The 19,381-nt window shown below is 40.3% G+C and overlaps 1 protein-coding gene across 1 annotated transcript in view; it reads left to right on the top strand.

Moving 5' to 3' along the window:
- Window positions 1–7,317: 7,317 nt before the first annotated feature.
- LOC124711166 (protein diaphanous) overlaps window positions 7,318–19,381 on the top strand; it is a 372,431-nt gene continuing 360,367 nt past the window's right edge. The window contains exon 1 of the mRNA XM_047241082.1: window positions 7,318–7,913. Coding sequence (XP_047097038.1) covers window positions 7,878–7,913 — 36 coding nt within the window. The 5' untranslated portion in view covers window positions 7,318–7,877. The remainder of the gene's footprint in view (window positions 7,914–19,381) is intronic.

Below are 19,381 nucleotides of genomic sequence, written 5' to 3'. Positions count from 1 at the left end.
CGAACGTGTTGTGTAGCACCTCATTCAGTGTCCGACGGGCAGCAACTGATGTGCTGGAAGTTGGGGACAAAATTCACTCATGCGCATAAAGGTCTCTTCCTTTACTGTGTACAGTGGCGCCACGCTATTGTCTCTATTTTGCACAGGAAAATTAAAGGTCAGATACTTTTTAGACAGACTTCGTCTCATGTTGTCACATGAACAATTTGTCTGCCCAAATGGTATTGCATTAACAAAAGGCACACAAAAACTTGCTGTATAGATGTATCCCATTTCCTTCATTCCCCTTTTACGCAAAACTGTGACAGCAACAGCTGAGGCAATATTGACTGATAAATTGTATAATAAAAGTTTTCAGCCAGTATATAAAGACAACTTCTCCATCATTCAACAGTATATCAAAAGGAAAATTCACTACAGAAAACTGTAAAATTATGAAACAGACAATAGCAAGCCATTACTTATCTTCCAGAGACAAAATTTTAAGTACTGCCAATAAACACGAGTAAAATTAAATGATCCTGTCTTTCAGAACTGTTAGTCCCACCCCCAGGGAGCACTAGAGCAGTGTGATTGAATGTGTGTGTTGGACTGGTCCATTGGGAAGAAAGAGTTTCTTCAGCGTCAGAGAGAGCCTGCTTAAAAGGTTTGGGATGGAATTGGGCCTGGGACTGTGAATTGCTGGACTGGAGTTTGATTAGGGCTTGAGCTGGGCTTGGATGAGGAGAGATGTTCCCCCTTCTCTCTCTCTCACACAAACAAACACACACACACACACACACACACACACACACACACCTGTGTGTATTGGCAGTTTGAAGAATTTTACCCCCTGGAGGTAAAATATGGCCAGCCATTCTGTCTTCTTGTAATAGGATTATTAATAATGTTGTGCTCATATTTTAATCAGTTGCACAGATGAACTGTATAAACATGTCCACTCTATCATACACTGTAAGGTTGCTTTCTAAGTACAAAATTAAATATGTGACGATTTTTCAGTGCTAGCAAAACACTTGAAAAACTTAATGGTGTAAATAAGTTACAGTAAATGTTTTTTTCAATTTCAGTTAATTTCTGTTGCAATATTTGTGATGATAAAAAAGATAAAGATGTCATCAACTGAAGGATAGTTTGAACATCCCAGTGTTTCACTAAACATGGTCCTAGTAGAGGGTGTATGCTGTTGCCCTACTCTGACCTTTGAATTGATTTATCCAGCCCATTATAGGACTTACCATTTAAAAAGGATTCCAAACCACGATGCAACAAACATCATTTAACATTAACAAACATTGACAGAAGTGAAAATTGACAGTTAAACTCCAAGGACTGATGGGATTTCCGTAGCTCGTGGTCTAGTGGTTAGCGTTGCTGCCTCTGGATTACAGGTTCAATTCCTGGCGGGTTTGGGAATTTTGTCCACCCGGGGACTGGGTGTTTGTGTTGTCCTCATTGTTTCATCATGATTCGGGAAAATAACAAGACTGGACTGTACAAGTATTGGGAATTTGTATGATAACCGCATTGTTGAGTGCCCTGCAAACCAAATGATGTTGTCGTCGTCATCGTCGTCTGATGGGCGATTGAACAGGAGGGGGCCACAATCCACGCTTTGCCACTGAGAAGATAATGTAAGGAAAGTATTCCTAGGTATAAATACGCAAATACACTATAAAACCATATGTTAAATACACTGCTAAAAAAAATGCATAGCAGTATTTGCAGAAGCCCTGCAGTTTCTAAGCCATCTTGCTTGGTCAAATCAATAAATTTCCTGTTATTTATATAATAGGTGTGGATAAGACCAAATTCAGAATGGAGAAGTAGTAAGTATGAAGTTCCTCTGGTTTCAACTCACAGACAATAGCATTTCCTAATATAAGTTCATGATCTTCCAGTGTCAGTAAGGAAACATCTACACCTACCCTTCATATTCACCTAATAGCATGTGGCAGATGGAACTTTGAGTACCAGTGTAATTTTCCTCTTTACCTGTTCAAGTCATAAACTGTTTATAGGAAGATTAACTTTTGGTAACACTCACATTTCTCTAATTTTACGAACATGGTTTTTTCACAATACTTAATCCTACTTGGAAAGGAGCCAAGACTGCTGACCAATGCACAAAAATTTTCTGAACAAAGGTTTTGCACACTACTTTCTCATAGGTGAATTACATTTCTTTGCTTTTATGACACGAATATCTTAATTAGTGGTTCCAACTCCATAGTACATGACATAGATGAAACAGAAATGAGTAAAGTATGTTAATAATTTTTTAAAAATTGGCTTCTAAATCATAAAGTCTTTTGCAGTGCCAGATAGTCACCTTCACGGTATGGGGACTGATAAACATAATTTCATGAAGCATCATGCATAAAATTTCGAATTCACTGCTTTTCTAACATGTATTCATAAAAACCACTTGTTTATAGCTGATTGATGTTTGTTTGGCACAAATGTTTACAAACACCACCTGTTATGGGATTCAGTTTCTTTCAGGCCTCCATTCAAACTGACATCCAGGAAATGGATATTGTGAAGGTATGAGCCTGGTTGCTGTTTCTAACTCTGGCTAATCACAGGTCTCAATATATGCTGTTAACTCTCAAGTTTCTCTAATTTTATGAACTGGACTTTTCACAATACATAATCCTACTTGGTAAGGGGCCAAGGCTGCTGAGCAATACACAAATATTTTCTGAACAAGGGTTTTGCACACTACTTCCTCATAGGAAGTCTTTTCAGCTAAGACGACGTGGAAGAAACTTGAAGGTGGAAATCAATATCCAACAATGGGAATGCCATATTGAGATCCATCTGTTTTATTCATACCTCACTATGCGTTTGAACGTGTTATATCAGTTACTCAGTTGAATTTTTCAATGCCTCCTTAATGCTTTTGGATGGCTTCCCTATTTTGTGGAGGTGAGTTTTTCGAAGTTATTTCAGGAGAAGTGAGTCTGCATAGTATATGCCATCATTCTTCTCAAGGTGTGTGGCTTGCAAGATTTTAAAGCACATTGCACTGTGGAATAAATGTGCGTATGTCAAAGATAACACTGTTGGTAAGAAGGGCATTGGTCATAGATAAAACTTCGTACCTCTAAGAGTAAAACAAAACAAGCACAGACTCAGTGAATCCATAGTGATTATGATTATGTAGTTGATTGTTATAGATGGTATATTTTGAAATGCCAGGCAGTGAAGCCCTAGAATAACATTTCCTTTGACAGCACAGACATGAAATGAGGAGTTTCCATGAGCTGGAAACCCTCATCTCGGTTGGGCAAGTTGTCTGTTAATTGCATTTCCACGGCTTCCTTGACCACTGAATCTCAGAAGGATGAGGAGGTGGCCAGCATCTTGACTGCAGTGGATAAATATTGCACTTCCACTGGCCATTCCATGGATTACAGGAAAGTTAAGATACTGGCCACAGCCTCATCCTGTTGTGATTCAGTGGTCAAGGATGCTGTGGAAATACAATTAACAGACAACCTGCTCAATCAAGACAAGGATTTTCAGCTCAACAAGTGATGGAAACCCCTCATTTCACACATGTGCTGTCTAAGGAAATATTGTTGTAGATCTTCACTGCATGACATACCAGTATATGCCATCCATAATAATCAACCAGCACTGGGGATTCACCAACTCTGTTCTTGCTCTGTTTTACTCGTAGTGCCATAAAGTTTTATCTGTGACTGACACTCCTGTTGTCAACAGTGTTATCTTTGATGCATGGGTGTTTACTCCACAGTGTAAAGTGCTTTAAAAATCTGGTAAGTGATGCACTGAAAAAAGCTGAAAGGTTGAAAGCTTTTGAGCTGAAATATCAGTAAAAGAGTTAATGATATTCCAGGTACTCTCCAAAAAAATTATGGAGTATTTGATTTGCTGGAAAAAGTTGAAAGAGCAAAAGTCTGCAATAGTATTTCTGGTACTTCAAATTTGAACCAGTGCCAACCTTCCCACACCATAAGCATGTGTTAATTTCCAGATCTTATTTCTATTTAGGAAATATGAGATGCCAAGGAAAGAACTTTACTCCTGTGTAATTTGTTGAACATTCCGTTTTCCTGAGTGGACTGTCCAAGAGTTTGAAGCTGTGTCTCAATTTCTTTCCAAAAAGATATATTCAGTGGATGTTAGTGAAGCCTGTATATAATTCCTAGCATTTACTGAAGAATAAAAATTATTTTCAAACTGTAATTAATTATTGTTATCTAAGAATAAATGTAATTTAATACTGTTAACAACATTACTAATTGCAACTTTGTGGCAGTTTAAAACTGTGTCTCACGTTGGGACTAAAACTAAGAACTTTGCCAAACACGGGCTATGATCGTACTGACAGCTATGCAGGCACAATCCATGATCCACCCTCATGGCTTCACTTCCATCAATATCTCTTTACTGCTTTCCAAACTTCACAGAAGTTCTCCAGTGTACCTTGCTGGGCTAATACTGCTGAAAGAAAGGATATTGCACAAAAAATTGGCCACAGCTTAGACATTCATCAATAAGAGTGTGGCTGACCAAAGAGAAGGTTCTTATGGATTTCTGTAAGTCCATCTTTATACAGATAATTGCATGACCTCAGCTGTTCAACATAAAATGTTGAATCAAAACACCTTCAGCAGTCTAAATTTCCAGTTTCATTTGAGCAACCTGTGTCAGCACTGTATTATGCAGTCTTCAGACTCCTCTGACTGACGTGTAGGAAGAATCCCTCTTTTGCTCCAGTCAAAATAGGGGCTAGCATTCAGTGACTGGTATCTGTATTTTTCTTCTTAATACAGTGATTCCTTCAATCATCACCACTTGCCACTTGCCTGAAGGCAGTATAATGTAGCACTGAAACAGGTTGCTCAAATACAATAGCAACAGGAAATTTAGACAGCTGAAGTTCTTTTGATTCGCTCTGTCCTTGTGAGTTTGGTGCACAGCTGTAATTAACCAGGAAATTTCAGAACGGAATTTACTTCACTGCTGAACGAAAGACTCGTTTTGGAAACATTTCTAGTTACTTGAATAGGTGCCTACAAAAGTTATGAGTACTATTTACTGATGACTGTATATTATTTGCAGTACAAAATTGATTAGACTGTCAAAGAAGACCCAATTTTGAAAAACCAGTTATCTATTCATGGTTAGACTAAGAGCATACTTATCAGACGTTTTTTTGATGTGTTATTTATTTATTTATTTATTTATTTATTTATTTTGTGTTCTGGTGATCCATGTTGTAAATATATCACATGATATAAAACATACCAGTTTTACAAATTTGCTGGTACTATTATCCATATTTAAGTATCTACAGCTTTGGTTCTATCAGAGAAAAATAAATTTTGCAGTTAAATTTAGAGAAAATATTTTATAGAAAAATATGTACATTTACAGTGATAAATAGACAATATCACAAATAAAGATCTGGGAATGTATCTGAAAGTTACAGGTACATGGGATACTATTCACTGTGGCTCAGCAACTCTTCTATAGCATAAAATTACCCTTGCAATAGGAGTTGCCTTAAATTTGTTTTAAGGAGAACTCTTCATCTACTAAATTGTTAATTTGTGAAGACTGGGCACTAAAAATCTTACAGCCACTGATGTGGTCCCCTTTCTGTACTATACTCCAGTTTGCATACTCATAATAGATAACATCTTTTCTTCTAGTATCACAACTGTAATGCTTTTTATGAAACACATCAAGAATATATATTGTGCAGTGGACGTGAAGATTAAGTTCCTTAAAAAGATTTCTGCTTGTGGCTGTAGGGTGGATTCCACTGATAAGAATTATGGCTAATTTCTGTGCACATAGCACTTTCGTAGCAAATGACTTATTTCCCCAAAATATGATTCCATATCCCATAATGGCATAAAAATAATCATATTAAGTTGATTTAATGGTTTCCATATTTCTATAAGATCAGACAATGTATAAAGCATAAGTTGCACAATTCAATCTTTTGCAGAGATTCAGGATGTGGTTTGACCAATTTAGTTTGCTATCAGTATGTAAGCCCAGTTATTTTGAAATGTTCACCCTAGTTAGCTGCAGGTCACTTAGTGTTTCTAGTATTTCTTCATCTTTCGAGGTTGTGTGAAACTGGATGTAGTTTGCTTTACTGTAATTAACAGAAAGACAATGTTAAACCAGTTCACAATATCCCTGAAAGCTGCATTATCTGACACACTCAAGTTCATCTGTTGATTTGTCAATTAGAAGAGTTGTGTTCTCAGCAATAATCTGTACAAGCAGGTAGATCATTAATAAAAAGTAGGGGCCCCAGAATGGAGCCCTGATGCATTCAACATGTGATGGTGCCCCATTTTGATGATGCTAAGAGACCTTCTCGACTATCCAGTACAACTTTGTTTGAAAGATATATGATCTACATTTTAGAGATAGAAGGCAACTGAATCCACATCCCTTGACTACTCTCTGTGTTCTATCTCAAAAGAGAATAGAAAGGTAGTCACATGATACTAATGTAGACTATGGCAAAATTTTTGCATGAAGTATTATACTCTGAGCTACTTTTCTATAATTCTGTCTGCACTATTATCCCGCTGTAACATGTTTGAAGTATTTTCTGACTGCCAGTTTGTGGGCCCACCTCTGTGGTGTTCCGTGCACTCACTTAGCACCAACATGTTACACTTAACGAAACAGGATAAAAAGCATTAATAATAAACCATCAGCAATCTGCCCGCTTTAAGAAGTAAGTATATGTGATATAAATTAAATGGGGAAATATAGGACTATTACATGCAAGTTCGTTGTATTATTTGATTCCAAATAGCAGTTTTTTAAGAACAATTATTTCACTGATACACTAAGTTGTTTACATCTCTCGTTGGTTCTGATAAATATTGCTTTCGTGGGCAACATTTTGAAGGTGCATAAGAGACATTCCGTTATTTGCAAGCAGTTAAAAAGAGCACAATATTGTTTGTTACGAAATTATGGAAAAATAGAGGTAGAAGGTTTTTTTTCCCCCCCTCTCTCTCCGCATAGTTCTATGATTAAATGAAATGCAGCTGTTCGTTTTAAATAGTTTGCACTTTTAAAAACGTGACATACAACCCAAGAAACGATGTTACAGCATCTACCAATACTTGTGTGGCAAATTCACAATACAGCAGCAAACAAAACTCGCAAATTTCTCCAACTGTCAAATCCCTTCCCCCACGTGCATTGCTGCCGCCAAGTTGTGCCATCTATGAGCGTGGTTTAGAGGTTTCGCGTCTTTTGTTCACGCTCGGCGTCGAACATCTGTGAAGCTAATAGTGTCTCTGCTGCCAGTTTTGAAATGTTTAAGAACAGTGGATACACGTGCGACAGGGAAGATTTTGTGTATTTTCGTTTTATTATGACAAAAATCACTAAATGGCCTTAGGCATGATATGAATGTATTATGCCGATAATTGCGTACACGGAACAGGAAAACTTTTATGGTTTCGCGTTGTGCCAACATCTGTGGTGTGAGTTGGTGTGCTTTTCAAACGTTTGTTGTATAGTGTGTACCACGTCTGTACTAAGGTGTTCCAGGGGGACGCGCACGGGTGCTGAATGTGTACGATAATGTGCATGTGAAAATAAGAACTCGTACTGAACGCATTGTGTATGTCGAAACAGTGATTAATAAGACCACGAATCCATACAGACTGTTGTTCGTGACAGCGAGTTTAACATCTCATATTAATAACATCTCGTTTCAATGCCAAATGCATAAGACTTTACCTTCCAACGAAGGAGCCAATGTAATAGTGTTACAAAGTACAAAGGAGGCTTTGCGTGTGTTATTTTCCAGTGTTGGAAATGTGAATTATATATAAAAGGAAATAACATTCAGGATGTCACGACAGGAGAAGGGGAAGTCTGCCAGCTTCGTAAGTATCTTCCTTCCCGTTTGTCATTTTACCTCTTGTATACACGGTACTGGTGGATTCACTCCTTAAGGCTCATGTCTGCGTCTGTTGATTATTTAATTTGATTTTGTTGTCAAAGCACAATGACTGTCCTAAACATTGTATTGCGCTTATGTTAACTGAAGTACGAAAATCTTGGCGTTTAGACATTAATTACGATGGAAAATTAGACTCTTGGTAATTGTGCTGCAGAATTAACTGTTTGTCATTTCGTACAAAAATTGTTGAGATGACTATGTCAGTCAGTTGATTCAGGTTTATAGGTTTTTCGAGATCATTGAAATGTCGGTACACAAGATAGTCATAATATTCACATTTTGTGCTTTACGAAGCAGTATTGCTACTTTTAAATGAGTGGTGCTGTAGGTGTATCGTTTCTATAATTACAAAGTGATGCTACTCTCCTTTGTATTAAAACGTAATTTACCAACACTTGAGTTTCCTTTACGACACTAGGTGCAATAAGAATGTTGTAGCAGATATTATAAATTTAATGTTTGTTTCTTTCGAAGAATGTTTGGAGGTATCAGGATTATTTGTGTTAAACTGCAGTTTTACATTTCGTGTACAGAACAAATCGGGAGAAGGCTACGTTCGACATGGCACATACTGGAGGATACATGTACACATGTATCAGTGTATTGGGTGAGATGTGGTCTACCAGCACAGTGTTTATTGACATTGGAAACGTCGCGCACTTTCTAGTTTTCCCTGCTAGACTCTTTAGCAGGTGGTTGACTTTCGTGCAAGCAGTGTTTCATTTCATGAGCCGTTGCTCGTTTCTCTTGGGTACGTTCACAAGGATGTTCATGTCAACCGACACCCACATCACGTATCTCTGATTCACTTATGTGTTAGTACGTCGCTTCTATCGCAGCGTTAGACCTTCATAAGAACCTGTCAGCAGTGCGGTGAGAAGTATGCCCTACCGATTCACAACCACTGGCACAAGAAAAAGCATGTTACGGAACAGCTGTTTATACTTGTGTGTTACTTCTATACCAGGTATTATGCGTACTTAATTGACTTTTGTAAAACAAATCTGAGAGAGATTCCCTGATCCATTGTCCTAAACATCTCTATTGCCACTTGTCTATATCTGTTACAGCAAATGAAGGAGACTAGACTGTGGGTGTGATGTACACAATAGCAGACATATTCTCTAACGACATAAAGATTTCGTATGATTCAATTTCACATTTCTGTGATTTATCATATTGCATACGTGAAAAAGTGACAATAAAAATATCTAATATTTAGACATATTAAAATTTAAAACATTGGGACATAGAGTGCAAATAACGTACGTGAATAAAACTTTAAAATGCCGTATTCACAAGTTTACATTAATTTGTCTAAGTTAATTATGGCTGTGGACTGGATTACTTGAAGGTACTGGTAAGTTAATTTTTAGCTGGCAGTCCCACTTCGGGGCTGCTGTTGCAGCTTCTAAGAGTAATTCCATTCTCCCTGATAAGCACGAGATCACGCCCATGATCGGCCGATGCGGGTTGTTTAGGCGCGCCGCAGTTACGTTAAGGTGTCTTCAATACATGCCCTTTCAGCAAGAGACTCTGTGTATCTTCAGTGACAAGTTCAGAGTCTGTTCAGCCTAATCCAGCCCTTGCGTGATATTTCTAATCCTGGCGGAACTATTCCTCCTGTGAATGCACCTTGTAGATGTTCTGCACACGTGTTCCACCGGTTGTACTAATGCTCTAACGAGTTGAACTAGATCTTGGCTTTTGTAATCGAACCTAATTAGTACGCAGTGTTTCTTGTCTGTCAGGTGTGGGCTAGATCTAAGCCTGTTTTCTTCTAAATAGTAGTCGGATATGACGATGGAATGGAAGTTGCAGGCTGGCTGATCTTCGGGAAACTTCTGTGTTGACGAACTGTGGATGAAATTTTGTCGCTATAACATTTATTAATTTTCTGTTATTGCTCAGATACCTTTTCCCCATACAAATACCAATGCAGTCAGCATTCTGCCGATGTTTGCGCAACCACCTCGAATCTCATCAGCATAGGAGGCATTCAATGGAAGTGTCTTGATTGTGTTTTTACGGTGAAAATTTGGCGAGACAGCCGCTCATATGACTTCTCTATCAGCATAATCATGTTTCGTGATACCAAGTGACCTACAGTTCCGGGGACGGGAATTAGATTCATAAGAACGAACAAGTGGTGTAAGCAACGCACAGCTTCATATTCGTCATTAATGCAGAGCTAGACAAACTTATTTGTCACAGTCTGTCTGTTTTACTCCAGCAAAGAGACTTGCTCTTGTTGCTATCCTGGACGCACACCCATTATCCAATCGCGTATCATCCAAAATTTCTGCCAATATCCGCCTGACAGTGAACCCGATGCAATTTGTTTTGTGGAACTACCCTTTACAGTGACCGCTTGCCACTTCCGCTATTCAGCATGTAAGTGACTTAACTGGTTCATATAGACAGACATTAAGAATTAAGAAGGTAGTAATTACTTTTTCGCTGTATTGGAAGAGTATATTCGATCTATGTATCTGCGTCACTTCTCTATCTGACCTGGAAGTTTACGAAGATCAGCAAATCCATTCATAACAGGACAGTGTCCACGGACGAAAGGGTAAAAAAATGAGTAAACTGCAGTGCTCTTGGTTTTTCTAATCGATCCTAGTTACTGCGTGGACGTCCATTGTGCTGCAGGAATACGCACTGCTTCTTAACCTGGAATATATTCCCGTAATTTACCACATGGTAACGACTGTCAGTTTTATGAGTCAGCTCAGAAAACCAGCCAGATGTTTCTACTTTCGAAGTCTCAGGACTCAACAGAAATACAGCTGCTGCGTTGCCAGAGCCGGTCGTCGGATAAATCCACGTAAATTCGGTGAACTGCTGCGAAATTGTGACAGCGCCTTTAAAAGTGTGCGGGATCACCTTCATATTATCCAGGAAAAGTAAAGAAACAGGAGATGCTATTGAATGTTTAATGATAGGATGAAGAGTGTTAGACGTTACCAGCGATTTGTACTGTTTTGTTGAATGGTCAAAGGCGTTTGACATCGATGACTGGAGTATTCTCCTAAAGACCTTAAAATATTTTGTGTAGACTGGAAGAAGGCTGATAAGACTCCACTCAAGGCAGAGAGTAATTGCCAGGATTGGCGACAAGAAAGGCAATGAAACAGGTATTGGAAGAGGTGTTGTTTGTCACCAACACTTTTCATTATTTATGCCAAGAAACTAACAGACAAAGCATTAAAAAAATCAGGAAGCATAATAATAGATGGAGAAAGGATAAATGTCATCTGGCGGACCTTAAAATTGTAAAGTGTCAGATGATGACATACCCTTGAAACTACTTACAGAACAATAAAGCTTTTAGCGCTATTGGGGAGGTTACAAATAAAAATTTCTTTGTAAAAGCTGTGTAGCGCTATTGGGGAGGTTACAAATAAAAATTTCTTTGTAAAAACTGTGGACCACAACAGATGGAGAAGTGACTTTCGGTGTGCCCTTGGGGAAGAGCGCTGAGATCCTTCGTGTTTATGCTGTACATTAATGACCTCAAAGACAATGTTAATGGTAACCTCAGACTTCTCGCAAATAATGCACTTATCTATAACGAAGTTCTCTCTGAAAAAAAGCTGCACAAATATTTAGTCAGATCTTGGTAAGATTTTAAGTCGTACAGGGATTGACAGCTTGCTTTAAATATTCAGAAATGTAGAATTTTGCATTTAACAAAACGAGAAAACGTAGTGTCTTAAGACTGCCATATCAGTAAGTCACAGTTTGACTGTGATAAACTCATATAAATACTTGGGTGTAACACGTTTTAGGGATTTGAAATGGAATGATCACAGAGGCTGAAGCATAGGTAAAGCAGGCGACTGTCTTCATTTTATTAGTAGAATACAATAGGGAAGCCGGCCAATGTGGCCGAGTGGTTCCAGGCGCTTCAGTCTGGAACCGCGCGGTCACTGGGGTCGCAGGTTCGATCGAATCCTGCCTCGGGCATTGTTGTGTGTGGTGTCCTTAGGTTAGTTAGGTTTACGTAGTTCTAAGTTCTATGGGACTGATGACCTCAGATGTTAAGTCCCGTAGTTCTCAGAGCCATTTGAACACTAGGGAAATACAATCAGTTTCCAATCTACAAAGCGTGTCAGCTTAAAAATCACCCTCATGGCCCATCCTAGAATATTGGAAATTTTACCAAATAGGACCAACGAGGGGATACTGAACGTACACACAGAAGAGCAGCACGAATAGTATCACGTTTGTTTGACTTGTGGGAAAGTGTCACAGAGATGCTGTAGAAAATGGAGGGACAGACACTTATAGATGAACGCATGCTGTTACAGAGTTTCAAGAACCAATTTTTAAATGATAACTGGTACTACAAAACCCAACGTACCGCTGCTGTAGAAACCGTGAGGACAAGATTGGATTGATTACAACGCGCACAAAGGCGATTTAAGCAGCTATTCTCCCCACGCTCCATGTGCACTTCAGTGGTTTGCTGAGTATGTATGTAGATGTATAAAGTGATCTTTCTGAAGGCATCATCCTGGGCATTCGTGTGAAGAGATTTACGAAAGCCACGGTAAGCCTAACTCTAGATACGAAAGGCGGCCAAACCTAGATTTTAATTCTGCTTCGTTCGAAAGCAAGTTCATTGCCTTGTCTCTCTTTGTCCTGGAGTGACAGAAACAAATGTTTTCCTAAATCGTTTCAAGAGACGGCCAGAGTAGTTCCACATCTGAACATAATTCCTTTTGCCATTGGCACTGTTATAGTGTAATCGAGAGTGTGCACGGTAGTGTATGTATCTATGAGGCGTGGTGTATTTACTGTCGTAGATAGTGGAGGGATATGAACTATAGTTAAATCCATTTCGCACACAGATTATGAGAGCCGCCGAGCGCGGTCCAGGATCTGGCAGCGGCGGCAGTCTTCCCATGCAGACAGTCGTGCAGTGGTCGCCAGTTTTTCCCGGCTCCCATTTCTCGCATCGCTGACCCTCAGCACCCGTGTCCAGTCACGCCGCACGATCCAGTGCGCAGCCTCCAGCCGAACGCTCCCTCACTTTCTTCTGGACTTCCTCTCCTTTGGCTTCGTGTACATACGTCACACGTCATAATCAACTCCGTCGCTTGTTTTCAGCCTGTCGTTTCAGGAGGAGGATAAGAATGTGGTATTATTATTATTACTGTCGTACCACATTGTAGAATATAAACATGCAAATACACAATGTATTTACAGGTTAATGTTTAAATTTGACTGCCATATCCCAACACTCGCTTTCGCTTTATGCAAGTCTCTCAGACATCCTTTAAAATATAGGAGGGTTAAAAAAAGAACAGATTTAAATTTTTTTTTTACTAAAGACAATCTATGAACGACAGAAACACATTGCACGTGTCACTGGATAGAGGAAAATTCAAAGTTTTATCTTCTCACAGACACGACTATTCACTCAACATGAGCACCATGCGTCGCTCGAGAAACATCGACACGGTAGTCAGTTTCATTCCGAAAACGACTTAATAGGTCCCTGTTTTTTTATTCGACAGCTTCAACGATTGGATTTCTCAGCTCTTGAAGAGAAGTTGCCATAGGTGGGACAAAGACTGTCTTTTATGTATCCCACAGAAAAAAAAGGCAAGATGTGAGATCTGGTAACCTGGGAGGCCAAAAGCAGGGAAGTAAGATTTTGTTGTCCACCTGTTGCAAACCAGCATTGTGGGATTCAGTTGTTAAGATAACGCCGCACCTCAAGATGAAAGTGAGGCGGGGCGCCGTCATGCTCACAAACGAAATCATTGGAATCTTCGTGAAGCTGAGCAAACAAACGATTTTGCAACATGTCCAGGTATGACCTTCCGGTCAGTGTTTCCTCCGCAAAAACGAAAGGTACGTAAACTTAGTGAACAGGAGCGGCACGAAACATTCAGTTTCGGTGGGTCTCTCTCATGTTCCACGATTACACCAGGATTTTGGGACCCCAAATTCTTGCATTATGGCAGTTGACTCTTCCCGATAGAAGAAACGTCGATTCGCCAGAAAGGATGAATTGTTCAGAAAAAGTGTCCTCTGTCAGATTCTGGAAAACTGAAATGCAAAATTTTTACCTTCTATTATTAGTCGCCGGGACGAAATTGCTGCCGTAACTGCAACTTGTAAGGTTTCACATACTGGCGCCGTTTCAGAAAACGTTACACCGCCTATTCAGAAAGTTGAAATTCCTGGCCTGCACGTCTTGTGTACTTCCGAGGGCTCTATGTGAACGCATATGGGATACCCGCGACATTTCTGTAAGACGTGAGAGCTATTCCCTGCGTATGCAACCAACTTCCAAAATTTTGATGTATGTCATCGAACTGCTTGTGCAGAGGCGGCTTCTTGCTGAATCGACGGCAGAATGCACGTGTCACTTGTACAATGGATTGACTTAGCGCAAATTCGAACACACACACACAATGATTTATGTTGTGGTGTAGTTGTCATGTTGCTACATACAATCAACATCGCATCTGGGTCAAAATTTTGAACCTCCCTCTATCCAGCGAGTTGCCCAATGTGTTTCTGTCTGTAATAATTTGTCTGAAATAAACAACTGAAATCTGTTCTTTCCTTTCTAATCAACCGATATTTCTTCTAGCTTTTCCGCCGCACCACGGCCACACTTTATACTTTCGTAGTAACCTCAATTCTTCAAAATGTGGCCCTATCTCCCTTGTCCAGATCGGGTTGAGTCTCGACCTTCTGCTGCGGGACAAATCTTACCCTACAACCTTCATCGCTGGATTTGGAAGTCGGTGGATGTAGTGGGATGGATGTTTATTTCGCACATGGTCCATGTGTTGCGGAACAGCTGCTTAAGTAACTTCACGCACTATACAACTTTATCGTAAAGATTTTGCCAAAAATTTGCTTTCGCCGTATCTGCAGTTCGCGTAACGGAAGAGTGACAATACTTGTAACTTGCTAAACTGCCTTAAACAGAAATACATTATCATAAATTGTTGCGATCACATGTGCGCCGAATGCTTAGTATACTGCGGTACAGTGACTCACTTTTGCTTCTGTTTCACTCTGATGAGCTAACTGGTTCGCAGTTAAGTGTTACTAAGACTGTCTGTGACCTGCACTGTCATCATTAGATCTAACACAATAAGACACAGAAACTACACTGTCTGATAAAAAATTTGAAGCACCAAGAAGGGGAGGGGGAAACGAAATAAACCTTCGCGGGTTGAGAGGGTACATAATGTTATTTCGGTGATTAAAAATTCTAGTCAGATTTATAAAGAAATTGGCACTACGAGTCCTGTTGTCAGTATGACGTCGCGCCTCCTCTGGTATGGGTGCATATACTGATTCGGTTGGTAAGGGTATCATAAAGCCGTTGTAGCCTCTCCTGAGGCCAGCTGGCTCACAACTGCTGTAACTGGGCCCTGTGTCGCGCCCCGGCACTGGTGGTGCGTTTCACCAGTATAGGGCTGGTGTTACCTGCATGGCGCAATGAGGACGTTGGCGACATCATCCGAGTGCTTTTCTAAAATGGTATTCACCATTCACAACCTTTATAACGGAGATGAGATGAGATGAAGAAAGAATCTCCTTGGTTGATTGGGAGCCTGGTAATGTCAATATTGTCGACTACAAAGGAGTAGTGGTGCACATAGATTCTGCAGAAATTGTAAGCTATTACTTTGATGTAACACTTTTATTGAACTGTTAGGTACAAGTGACATTAGAGGTAATTGGAGTAGGTTAGGTGTCAGATCTGCTACCCTTTACTATACAGTCACTTAGTCGCACATTTTATGATTAACTATTGCCCCCTGGGTCCGTTTCAGTATTACTATACTATGTGATCAGAAGTATCCGGACATCCCCAAAAAAATACATTTCTCATATTGGGTGCATTGTGGAGCCACCTGCTGCCAGGTACTCCACATCAGCGACCTCAGTAGCCATTAGACATCGTGATCATATGTGTCATACGTCTCTACGCGCGATTTCTACACTCGTAAACATCCCTAGGTCCACTGTTCCCGATGTGATAAAGAAGTGGAAACGTGAAGGGACACGCACAGCACCAAAGCGTACAGGCCGACCTCGTCTGTTGAGTGACAGAGGCCGCCGACAGTTGAAGAGGGTCGTAATGTGCAATAGGCAAACATCTATCCAGACCATCACACAGGAATTCCAAACTGCATCAGGATCCGCTGCGAGTACTATGACAGTTAGATGGGAGGTGAAAAAACTTGGATTTCATGGCCGAGCGGCTGCTCATAAGCCACACATCACGCCGGTAAATGCCAAACGACGCCTCGCTTGGTGTAAGGAGCGTTAACATTGGACTACTGAATAGTGGAAAAACGTTGTGTGGAGTGACGACGAGTCACGGTACACAATGTGGCGATCCGATGGCGGGGTGTGGGTATGGCGAAGGCCCAAAGAACGTCATCTGCCAGCGTGTGTAGTGCCAACAGTAAAATTCGGAGGCGGTGGTATTTCGGTGTAGCTTGCACCCTTTGTTGTTTTACTTGGCACTACCACAGCACAGGCGTACATTGATGTTTTAAGAACCTTCTTCGTTCCCACTGGTGAAGAGCAATTCGGGGATGGCGATTGCATCTTTCAACACGATCGAGCATCTGTTCATAATGCAGACCTGTGGCGGACTGGTTACGCGACAATAACATCCCTGTAATGGACTGGACTGCACAGAATCCTGACCTGAATCATATATAACACCTTTAGGGTGTTTTGGAAAGCCGACTCTGTGCCAGGCCTCACCGACCGACGTCGATACCTCTCATCAGTGCAGCAATCTGTGAAGAATGGGCTGCCATTCCCCAAGAAACCTTTCAGCACCTGATTGAACGTATGCCTGAGCGAGTGGAAGCTGTCATCAAGGATAAGGGTGGGCCAACACCATATTGAATTCCAGCATTACCGATGGAGGGCGCCACGAACTTCTCAGTCATTTTCAGCCAGGTGTCCGGATACATTTGATCACATAGTGTACGTTAGTGCAACGAAGTGGCATAAAATAAATCTTAATTTCAAACACAAGCGAGTAGGTGCAATGCAGTATGAGTGTAATATTTTTCACCCATCAACTACATAAGCAGTTCACGCGTAAGGCCAAAGTTAATGTTCACTGCAATCATCATCTTCCTGAGAGGTCTGTTCACAAACTGGAGCAGGCCCTAACTGAACTAAAGCATCTTTCATCACATTACCGTAGCTGTTGTGTCATTGGAAATACTGCCACCGCCTATAGATTCGTCAAGAAGGCGCTGCTACAGAGTAATGAGAATATGCAACAAAATTGCAGTGGACTGTTATTTTCACTTCCAGCAGCCGTCGTCAAGAGGGCTTTGATGATCATTAAGAACCTCCACAAGCAAGTGTTAAGATCGAGATAGGAGGGAACGTTTTCGATTTTGGAGTGGTAGATGGTGATTTTTAGGTCAAACGTGCACTTAGTTTTTGATTTAGTTTCCTTTTAAATTAGTGCATTTTGTCCGATATCGTCGCAGTTAGTAGATTCTGACCCTGTACTCGGTTTCTTGAAGCTTTGTAAACACTGTATATGGTTGTCATAACCACTTTACTGGTCTAAAAAAAAACGTTCTCTAGCAACAAATTTCTTCAGATATGGGAGCAGATGCAATTCAAATGATGCCAAATCTGGCGAATACAATGGATGTTTCAACAATTTGTGCTTTACATCCATCAGGTTTCCCACTGCCTAACCCGAACGACGTTCCGCAGTAGTAGAGTACTAGACTCGCATTCGTGAGGACGCTAGTTTAAATCCCTGTCTGGAAATTCATTTAGGTCTTCCATGTTTTCCTTAAATCGCTTTAGGGAAATGCCCCAATGGGTTCTTTGATAAGGTCACGACCAATTTCCTCCCCAATCCGAGCATACGCTCTGTCCTCTGATTTCGTCGTCAACAGGTGGTTAAACCGTAAATTCCTTCCCTCCCATTGTATAAACACTTTGTAGGTAAGTCTATTGTACAGAAAATGATCTCTCTCTTTATCTCTCTCCTCCCTCTCTCTCTCTCTCTCTCTCTCTCTCTCTCTCTCTCACTCACTCTCTCTCTCTCTCTCTCTCTCTCTCTCTCTCTCTCTCTCTCTCTCTCTAGGCAAGGCCTTGTCTGTGGCACTTTTTCCTTTTTTCCTTAAAGTTAATCCAGTAGACTTGAGTAGTATTCACCAGTTATTATTCTACACTTTGCAAGATATTTAGTAAGGAGAACCCTTTTACATCTCAGAACCCTGTCCGTAACCATTGAACCATTGCATCAAATTATATCGACCTTACCTTGCTGCTGCTTCTCTTTTTCGTTTCGACTGCTGTCTAGTTTCTGGCTAAAGTGCTAAAATTCACGTCTCATTCAGAGTAACAAATCGAAGCTGCCCGAACATTCATTTTCATATTTAATTTCGGGCAGAATTCAAAAAATTCGGCACCGATGTTGCACAAATCATCATCATAATTAACTTTTCATATAAATTGTTCCGTACTCTTTCTTGGGAAATGCCTATATTGTCAACAATTTCATACTTTTCATCGCTGATTGTCTATTACCTTGCTGTGCGATTTCTTGATGTTTTCAGTTACTGATTTAAGATATCCTTCATGTGAATCATCTTCAAGAGAAGGAGAGACAAGCTTGCATTCAGCTGCTGATTTCTTTACGGACTGAACGCGAAGGCTCCTTGGTAGTAAGTTGATCATGTAACTTGGTTTGAATCTAAGATGTTTGTCACTCTAACTATGATGTTATTTTCATTGCGCTTCACTGCACGTCGTAAGATGTAAGCTTAAGTTTGTGAGCGCTATGAGTAAATTCGACCTGTTGTCCAGAGGAGAAAGAAAGAGGAAAAATTACGATCACAGGATTTGATAATACTTTTCAATCGATCATCATTTATATGGAGTACGCCACGCCCAGCAATTCTGTTGTACGCCACTTTATCTCATGACATACCGTGCTCCACGTAAAGTCGAACATTGTCGTAAATACCACGTGGGTCGTATAAGAAAACACTGTGGCGGAATCAAAAATAAAATATTACCAACTTCATTTCTGTGCTACATTTGCTCATTTCAAACCAATGCTTTTTTTTAGGTGGGTGGGGGGGGGGGGGGGGGGGGAGTATGAAAGTACACATTCGTGAGTGAGCTGCGATTGACAAAGTTGTTATAAATCAGAGCGCACAGAAGTAATTTCAGCGATGCTGTGACTAAGAAACTGTGACTTTTCTACTATTTTTTTCGCATGGAAAACGCTAGGAGAACATATATGTTGTTTTGAGCAGGAGATTGTATTTTCTCGAGATGGAAAGTGCACAATTACCGTATTCCGAAGAGCATGAGAAGGAAATTACGTCTCTCTGACCTCTA

The sequence above is a fragment of the Schistocerca piceifrons genome, chromosome 8 (genome assembly GCF_021461385.2).
Source record: "Schistocerca piceifrons isolate TAMUIC-IGC-003096 chromosome 8, iqSchPice1.1, whole genome shotgun sequence".
NCBI lineage: Eukaryota > Metazoa > Arthropoda > Insecta > Orthoptera > Acrididae > Schistocerca > Schistocerca piceifrons.
Note: the sequence above shows the minus strand (reverse complement) of the source record. Positions and strands in the feature narration are given on the sequence as shown.